This window comes from Phocoena sinus, chromosome 1 (assembly GCF_008692025.1).
Source record: "Phocoena sinus isolate mPhoSin1 chromosome 1, mPhoSin1.pri, whole genome shotgun sequence".
Lineage (NCBI taxonomy): Eukaryota > Metazoa > Chordata > Mammalia > Artiodactyla > Phocoenidae > Phocoena > Phocoena sinus.
Genome location: NC_045763.1, coordinates 116,114,057 through 116,123,721, shown reverse-complemented (window position 1 = coordinate 116,123,721; position 9,665 = coordinate 116,114,057). Strand labels below are relative to the sequence as shown.

At 45.1% G+C, this 9,665-nt stretch overlaps 1 protein-coding gene across 3 annotated transcripts; it reads right to left on the bottom strand.

Moving 5' to 3' along the window:
- Nucleotides 1–329: 329 nt before the first annotated feature.
- On the bottom strand, nucleotides 330–4,621 carry CD1B (CD1b molecule). Of its 3 annotated transcripts, XM_032613835.1 has the most exons (6): nucleotides 4,472–4,621; nucleotides 3,984–4,250; nucleotides 3,027–3,305; nucleotides 2,531–2,809; nucleotides 1,957–2,050; nucleotides 330–1,052 (listed from the first exon to the last, which is right to left on the bottom strand). In XM_032613835.1, the coding sequence occupies exons 1-6, from the start codon at nucleotides 4,530–4,532 to the stop codon at nucleotides 1,031–1,033; spliced, it is 1,002 nt and encodes a 333-aa protein (XP_032469726.1). In that variant the 5' UTR covers nucleotides 4,533–4,621; the 3' UTR covers nucleotides 330–1,030. The 3 variants fall into 3 exon arrangements, with proteins under 3 accessions (XP_032469726.1, XP_032469721.1, XP_032469735.1); XM_032613830.1 differs by lacking the exon at nucleotides 1,957–2,050; XM_032613844.1 differs by lacking the exon at nucleotides 1,957–2,050 and having other exon boundaries at nucleotides 3,984–4,149; nucleotides 4,472–4,613.
- Between the last annotated feature and the right edge of the window lie 5,044 nt (nucleotides 4,622–9,665).

The following is a 9,665-nucleotide window of genomic DNA, read 5'->3' as shown; positions in this document are numbered from 1 at the left end:
AGCAAGAAAAGCCCTCTTGACTCTTTGCTTGAATATTTAACAACCCATCTGCACTATTACTCCTCACCCATCCTGCCTCTCATGCATTCGCACTGGGAAATGAGAAACAGGATCCTTTTCTGATTAATCTTTATATGTAAACTGTAGTTATAATATGGGCAGAAGTGGTTTTCTCCAGAGGAGCTCAGGGCAGAAACAAGGAGAGCGTGATATTTTTTGCTATGTGAGAATATCTCAATAAGAGGAAACTCTAGAATGTCAACTAAAGAGGAAAAAAAGGAAGGAGATAATATTGAAAAAAAAAAAAAAAAAGACCATTAACGTGGCAGTTATAGCAACTTAGATTATTTTATTAAACAAACACATATGCAAGTGAGAGATCTTGCCTGGGATCCATCTAGAGCAAACCTTTCTCTCCAGGAACTTATAAGTAGAAAGAAAAGAAAAACAAAAAGAACTGCAACGTTGTGGGTACAGAGTAATGTGGATCTCTGCATGACAGCACACAAGGGAGGGTTACTTTCGCTGTAGCATTAAAGAAGGCTTCCTGGAGAAAGAAGCTGCTCAGCTGGCCCTCATGGTTAGAAAATCATCCAAGCAGAGACAGAGATACTATGTTAAAATAGTTCAGCATCTCTGCAAATACAATTATCTCAGCATAATTATAGTTAGCTCACTTTAACAAATGATATTTCAGCAGAATCACAACAAAAGAGTTCAAATAAGAAGCCAAGGGGATGTCACTGTTAAGTCATGGACATCATTTCACTTATTCCGAGGTATATTCTTTCTCACCTCACATCTATGAAATCTGAGTGGACCCTACTATTGATATTGTCTCATAATAACAATTTTTAATTATTTTTCTGCTAGTGTATAAATTGTGATTTATCTTACAAACTATGGGCACTCTGATTTGTCCAAATCTGATGATTATTTGATGAAATACGATGAGGTTGACTCCTGGGCTGACAGAGTTTCTGGACTCCTGGTTACTGATCCCAAATGGAAATGGAGACATGGTGAGGGCTCATGAGATATTCTGAAAGGACCTGTTAAGACCACAAGCAAAAAATTGTTCTACATAAGAGATATTTGTACACCATGTTCATAACAGCATTATTCACAATAGCCAAAAGGTAGAATCAACCCAAATGTCCATCGACAGATGAACGGATAAACAAAACAGCCTTAAAAAGGAAAGAAATTCTAATACATACCACCACATGAATGAATTATAAGGACATTATGCTAAGTGGAATAACCAGTCACAAAAAGACAAATAGTGATGATTCCATTTATATGAGGTACCTAGAGTAATCAGATTCATATAGACAGAAAGTAGCATGGTGGTTGCCAGGGACTAGGGGAGCAAGGAATGGGGAATGTGGTTTAATGGGCAGAGTTTTAGTTTACAAGATAAAAAAAGTTCTAGAGATGGGTTGCACAAAATGTGAATGTACTTAATATTACTAAACTGTATGTTTAAAAATGGCTAATGCAGTAAGTTTTTAAGTCATGTATATTTTACCACAATTTTTAAAAAATAGATTTATCAGGACTTCCCTGGTGGCACAGTGGATAAGACTCTGTGCTCCCAATGCAGCAGGCCTGGGTCAATCCCTGGTCAGGGAACTGGATCCCACACACATGCCGCAACTAAGAGTTTGTATGTCACAACTAAGGAGCCCATGAGCCATAACTGGGGAGCCCACCTGCCTCAATTAAGGAATCCACGTGCTGCAACTAAGGGGTCCGCCTGCTGCAACTAAGACCCAGCACAACCAAATAAATAAATAAATATTTTTTTAAAAAATAGATTTACCTAAAGATGGGAGTGGGGAAGAAATGGGAAAGGGTCTGCTGGAAATACTGAGGCTAAACTATGTAATAGATAAAATGGAGGGAAAGAGTGAGAGGATGGACAAAAAAGAAAGATTAAAAAGGAAAACTCACCAGCGCCTCAAAAACCATAATGCAAGACATATCAAAAGGACCAAGGAGGGCACTAATATTGCCAAAAGTATCAAGCTGACGGAGGTGGGGTGACCTGGCAATTGGGAGAGGACACAGGGATATCACTTCAAACCCATTCTCTAGTTCTCCTGGCTTTGTTACCCACCTGAGTGTCAGCACCACCACTATCAGCTTCTGACGCATAGGCATCTGTGATTCTCTCCCTCATATTCCTGGATATCATATATCCACAGCCACCCTTTGTCTCTCCCTCTTACCCCATCCCACCCAGTCTATAAGTCCTTCATTCTTATCTCTTTTATACCTTAGATCATCTATTTTCATTCCTCTTGGAACTGTAGTCCCAGAAATAAATCTCAACCTCTATCTCTCTGTCTCTTTTTCTCTCTCTGACTCTCTGCCTCTCTCTCTCTCTCCTTCCCTCACTCCATTCCTTTCTCCACCCCCGTCCCTCCCTATCTCATCCATCAAATCCCTCCATTTTCCCAGTCCCTTCCTCTGTGCTTGAGGACCATCTCCTCCCATTCCCAGCTGGGCCCCAGTCCTTACTCACCCCAGTAGATGATGATGTCCTGGTCTCCTAGACTGCTGTGCTTCACTCGGCAACTCAGGCCAGTCTCCTCCCCAGCCGTCACATGCAGGGTTACTCGGAGATACCATGTCCCATCAGCATTGGGCACGGTATCACCTCGCTGAGTGCCAGACTGCTTCTGCTCGCCCCTCATCCACATCACCCACACAGGTTTCGGGTAGAATCCTGAGACATGGCATACCAGCAACAGACGGCCAGGCCCAGGACTGGGGTCACTGGACAGCCAGGCCTCGGGCTTCACTGGGGCAGGAAGAGGCAGGGAGACTGTCAGATTATGACTCTAATCTAGAGCATAGGCATTCAGAAACCCACAAGTTTGGACAGTGACCTCTTCTACTCTTATGGGAATCAAATCATTTATTGATTAAGCCCCTCCCTCCTTAGGTACCTCCTACTCTTGAATTCAAAAGTGGCAGGACCTGAAATAGAAAAGTCTTATGAAGAGAAAAGAACTAACCTTGCCTCTGTAGTTCGGCCTTCCCTGCATCGAGGACACCAAGGAGAAACCGAGGGCAGGTTTCTGAGAGGAGCGTCTCTATGATATCCCAGATGTCTTTGTACTGAGGGACGAGTGCACAGAACTGCTGCGCCCTGCTGCCGCCCTCTGGGGCAGGTGCACATGAATGATTCTTAATGCTCGCGAAATCCAGTCCTCCTAAAGCTGCCCTCAAAAAGCTTCCTATGGACTTCCCAGAATGCAACTTACAGCCTGCTATGCACTGGATCACAAAGGGGTCTGGATACAAGGAAAACAGGGACAAAGTTACTAAAAAGCAAACAAGAAAGAAAGTTATGGGGAAAGGACGTGGGGCTTTGGATTTGGGGGGTGGGAGAAAGGTCTGAGATGTGGGATGACTCAAAAACTAATTGCAGTATTCAGAGCCTTTTCAGAAAGAAGAGCATTGGGGAAAGGTATGCATGTCATAAATGGTGGGGATGGTCTGCTGTAAGGCTGTAGGGTGGGCATGAGGGGAGAAGGGGAGCAGCTTGTGATGGACTCAGGAGTACAGCATTCCAGGGTGAAGGGGAGAGTTACACTGAGAGAAGGGATCAGCAGGAGATGCTTGAGGAGACGGATTGGAGGAGGAGGAAGTCACACTTCAGTTCACTCAGGCACAGAGTGGAGAAGTGAGGGCTTTGTCCTTGGGGTTAGAGAGAAGCCAGTTATGCACAAACAAACCAGGAGATGGTTACAAAGGGGGACCTTCATTTATCACACAGGGGTGCAAGAAACAGGAAGAATCTGGGATACTTGTTGGAGGTGTGGAGTCAGAGTTGGAGACTACTCTGGAGAAGTGTGTGCATGCAGTTGGGTAAAGTGGGAGGACGGGACCAAGATCCAAGAGAGTAATAGCCTTAACCAGGAGAGAGAAAAACCATTGGGAATCTCCCCGGAGCAGAGGACTGTACTCACATTCAACCTGGACTTTACTGACATATTCCTGTACTTCCTTGGTGAATCCAATGAAGTAGGCTTGGAATAGGCCCTCCAGCTCAATAATCTCCTCATCACTGAAGTTGCCCTTGGACCAGGGCTTCAGGAAAGTGGCAGTGCCCGAGTCACTGTCCCAGCCATGAATCTGAAAATCATCCAGCCAGCCTGAGGATTGACCTTGTGCCCAGGTGCTGTTGGCAAAGGTCAAAATCTGGATAACATGGTAAGAGGTTGGCCCCTGGAAAGCTGTGGGTGGTGGAAGGATAAGAAGAGTGAGGAGAAAGAAAGAATCAGGATGAAATGATAAAGAACCCAGAGTCTGAACAACAACACAGAGCCTAACATTGTCCTGCCCCAAGGCTTCTAGCTCCATCCCCAACCTCCAGAATGGGCGTAGAGGGCTGGAGCAGCATGCTTTCATCCAGACCCCCTGCACCTGTTCTGGGAGCTTCCAGAGTTCCTCTTACCATCCTTACTGTCACCACCTGGGACAATAACTGCTAGCAATAGAAGTGGCAGAAGCAGCATTGCGTTGGGAACTTCTGACCCTCAGAGCTGCTGTTTGATCTCTAATTTCAGCAAACCTTTTTCTCAGTACTCTATTGTGACTTCCTCTCTCTTCCAAATGACAAATCTCTTCCTCACCCACACTGCACGTCACAGAAATACTGTGTCTTCTACAGCTCTGTCCTCACACTCTGCCTCTCATTTCCGCTCCAGCCCTTGACTTGCAGATTTTTTTTTAAAGTCTCTGGCTTCCAGCTGTTCTCCTTGACCTCAGCTTTCTTCATATTTATTACTTCAGAAAAGCTCCGGTGTGATGTTAAAAGGTTATCTCACCCCCCCCCAATCCTTTATTTCCACATCTGTTAAATAAGAGGGTAATATTAAACAATTGCTCTGCTTCCAGTCTCTTTTTTGTTTTGTTTTGTTTTGTTTTGTTTTTGCGGTACATGGGCCTCTCACTGTTGCGGCCCCTCCTGTCGCGGAGCACAGGCCCCGGACGCGCAGGCGCAGTGGCCATGGCCCACGGGCCCAGCTGCTCCGCTCCAGTCTCTTTTAATCTAGAAGAATTCCTTTGGTTTATACACCCAACTGGACCTCCCTCCTCACTGCCCCTTTCCTCTGGCACTTTGCCATTACCTCTTCCCAACGTTCTCAATGGCCCCTCTTTCTTATCTCATCCCTCTTACCTAGTCTCTCTAACCCACATTATGGTTTCTGAGTGTGGGTGTGTGTTGACAATCATTTACATGCATGCAAGGCATTTAAATCACTGCTTTATCGTATTTGATTCTGGGACCCAAATGCCAAATGCTTTCATCCTATGTGACCCAGGTCACTGCCACAAGCCCTTATTCGTGCAACACAATCCAAACCCTCTCCCTATCTGTTCAGCACTCTGGTTCAGAATTGCTATAAAAATGTACACCTGATCATGTCAAGCTGATGCTTAAAATATTTCAATTACTTTCATGAAAAATAATCCAAACTCCTACTATGTATGTCAATTTTATATAAAAAGGCTCATATAGATATATCATTCCACAAGAAAAAGGGTGGGGGAGGTGAAAGGAGTGGGATCTGTGAAAAGGGAAACTGACAAGGCAATTTGTACCAGTGAACACTTATGAACATAAATGCAAGAGTCTGAAATCTGTATGAAATGCAATAGAGAGAGAAGGAGTTGGTTATATAGGCCCTCTAGACACACAGGACCCCCAAAGAATAATCTGAGATGGGTGGGACATCCTCTGATTATAATCCAGCCTGGCTGAGGGTCCTGGCTGTTCTGGGGGAGCCCAGTGCTCTTCCTCTGTCACCAGCCTTCCCCAAGCTCCCTCTTCTCACCCCATTGGTGCTCAGGCCACAGGCATCCTCATGCTTGCCTTTCCCTGGGCTCTTACCTGGCCCTCCCCCAAGCTCACCTCAGTGGGTGGTTTTCCTGCTAGAGAGCACTGTCCTCAGCACTCCAATGTCCTGTCCCTGCCCCAGTGTCACACTCTACCCCCTCACCCCCTCTCTGCCAGCAGAAATCTCACCCTCTGCACACTTCCCTATTCCAGAAACCCCACTGCCTTCCACAACACGCCTTTTACTTGGCCTTTCATTTCCCCATTAGCTCGTCTTCAAGCTATTCTCTCCACTTTCTGGCTCCCAGCAGCAGTCCCTGCCTCTGTCCTGTGTCCTCCCCCATCTCACACCTACAGCAGTAGGAAGGGTCCCACCCTGAGATCTAGGGTAAATCACTTACTAGAATGCATTGATCACTGCCCTGGGTCTCAATTTCTCCCACTGTAAAATGATTGGACTAAAAGAACTTGACATTCTCCAATTCTGCTTCAACTTTAACATTCTTTGACTCCGTCTGTGTTCACATTCGTTTTTATTTACATAGTCTTTTCTTTCTGTGCCTCCTGGGCCTCATTTCTTACTTTTCTATGGCTCCATAATGCTCTCTATTTACCCTTAATCTGAGTCCCCAAGGTCTCATCTCTATTTTGTCACCACTCCTCCCTAATTTATCCATTCATTCTAAGTGCTGCTCACCACCTTGGCTAAATTTTGAAACATAAAGCATTGCCTTATCATTAGACCGTTAGATTTCTTTGTGTAAATATATGAACAACAGGCAAGATGCTTTTTTTTTTTTTTTTTGCAAAATAGAAGCCAAGAAATGAACAAGAAAAAACTACCACAAGACAGAGATATACCAGGTAAGTTTTATAGTTTGGATTTGGGGGGTGGGAGAAAGGTCTGAGATGTGAGACGACTCAAAAACTAATTGCAGTATTCAGAGCCTTTTCAGAAAGAAGAGCATGGGGGAAAGGTATGCATTTCTTACCTTTTTTATAGTTTTATAGTTTTATAAATTATTTTTAAGTTTTAAAACTATAGTTTTATAGTTTTATAAATTTTTTTAGTTTTAATTTATAGTTTTATAAATTATTTATACATGTTTATGCTGTCATGTATATGCTGACCTTACAAGATGATAAGAAAGTCTTCAAGAAGCAAATCAAATAAGACATTGAAAACAAGAGTGGGAAATAGAAGCTTCCCAGGGCATTGTCGAGGGTTGGTTCCCAAGGCTTTTGTCTACAGTAGCCACATGGGTGAAGAGGTAATGTCTTGAGATCACTCCCCCCACCAAAAAAAAAAATGCAGGTTGTTATGAGACTTTCTACTACACCCTCAGTGAAACTGGACCAGAAAAAAAATCCATCCAACTGAACAGGGAAATAACAAGGAACGTTATGGTTGCCTTATGCTCTGCCTAGGAATTTTTTAAATTATTCTTATGAAATTTCTTAATCACAGGTTTGCCTCACATGAGTTTGTCATTGAAAATATTCTAATTAATTTGGAATGCCCAATCCAAGAAATTAATATCAAAAAAAAGTGGTTCCAGGAGAGGAGGCATGAAGAGGTAGGGCACAGAGGATTTTTAGGATGGTGAAAATACTCTATATGATATTATAATGATGGATATATGCCACTCTATATTTGCCCAAACCCATAGAATACGTAAAGTTTTTTTCTCAGCAATCAGTAAAAAAGAAAAACAATTCTGATCAACTTATGCTGGACAACAGACTGGATTATCTTTCCATGTTCTCTAAATAAAATGATCATTTTTAAATTATTTCTCTGGATAATGTATTATTTCTAGAATTTTGTCAGCTTTTTTAAAATTGAAGTATAGTTGATGTGCAATTTTATACAAATTACAGGCATACAGCATAGTGATTCACAATTTTTATAGGTTACACTCCATTTATAGTTATTATAAAATATTGGCTATATTCTCTGTGTTGTACAATATATCCTTGTTTGTCAGCTTTTTAAAAATTGAGGGAGAAGGGAAGATGGCGGAAGAGTAAGACGTGGAGATCGCCTTCCTCCTCACGGATACACCAGAAGTACATCTACACGTGGAACAACTCCTACAGAACACCTACTGAAGGCTGGCAGAAGACCTCAGAGCTCCCAAAAGGCAAGAAACTCCCCACGTACCTGAGTAGGGCAAAAGATAAAACAGAGACAAAAGAATAAGGACGGCACCTGCACCAGTGGGAGGGAGCTGTGAAGGAGGAAAAGTTTCCACACACTAGGAAGCCCCTCCGCGGGCGGAGACTGCGGGAGGCGGAGGGGGGAGCTTCGGGACCGCGGAGTAGCGCACAGCGACGGGTGCGGAGGGCAAAGCGGGCAGATTCCTGCACAGACGATCGGTGCCGACCGGCACTTACCAACCCGAGAGGCTTGTCTGCTCACCCGCTGGGGCGGGCGGGGCTGCGAGCTGAGGCTCGGGTTTCGGTTTTGGACGGAGCGCAGGGAGAGGACTGGGGTTGGCGGCTTGAACATAGCCTGAAGGGGTTGGTGCGCCACGACTAGCCGGGAGGGAGTTCGGGGGAAAGCCTGCACCTGCCGAAGAGGCAAGAGACTTTTTCTTCCCTCTTTGTTTCCTGATGCGCGAGGAGAGGGGTTTAAGAGCACTGCTTAAAGGAACTCCAGAGACGGGCGCGAACCGCGGCTAGAACCGCGGACCCCAGAGACGGGCGGGAGACGCTAGGGCTGCTGCTGCCGCCACCAGGGGGGCTGTGTGCGAGCACAGATCACTCTCCGCGCCCCTCTTCCGCGGAGCCTGTGCAGGCCGCCACTGCCAGCTTCCCGGGATCCAGGGACAACTTCCCCGGGACAACGCACGGCGGGCCTCAGGCTGGTGCAACGTCACGCTGGCCTCTGCCGCAACGTCACGCTGCCTCTGCCGCCGCAGGCCCGCCCCGCACGCAGTGCCCCTCCTTCCCCCATCCCCCAACCCCCGGCCTGAGTGAGCCGGAGGCCCCCGAATCAGCGGCTCCTTTAACCCCGTCCTGTCTGAGCAAAAAACAGACGCCCTCCAGCGACCTGCGCGCAGGGGCAGGGCCGGGTACAAAGCTGAGCTCCTGTGAGCTGTGAGAGCAGGGAGGAGAGGGGGAGGTCTCTCCCGGCAGCCGCAGAGGCAGCAGATTGAAGCTCCACAATCAACTTGATGTGCCCTGCATCTGTGGAATACCTGAATAGACAGGGAGTGATCCCAAATTGAAGAGGTGGAATTTAGGAGCGAGATCTGTGATTTTTTTCCCTTTTCCTCTTTTTGTGAATGGGTGCGTGTATGCTTCTGTGTGAGATCTTGTCTGTATACTCTTGCTTCCACCATTTGTCCTAGGGCTCTATCCGTCCATGGTTTTTAAAAAAAAATTTTTTTTCTTAATAATTAATTTTAATTGTAATAACTTTATTGTACTTTACCTTCATTCTTTCTTTCTTTCTTTCCTTCCTTCCTTCCCTCCTTTAGACAGCAAATCACCCCAGGTTGAGGAGGTGGTCTCTGGGAGCAGGATTTATGATTTTTCCCCCTTTGCCTCTTTTTGTGAACGTGTATGTGTATGCTTCTGTGTAAGATTTTCTCTGTATAGCTTTGCTTCCAACATTTGTCCTAGGGTTCTATCCGTCCCTTTTTTTTTTTCTAAATATTTTCTAGTTCAATAACTATATTATACTTTATTTTATTTTTACTGTATCTTCTTTCTTTCTGTCTTTTTTCCTTCTTTCCCTCCTTTGTTCCTTCCTTCCTCCCACCCTCCCTCCCTCCTTTCTTTCCTTCTTTGCTTCTTTCTT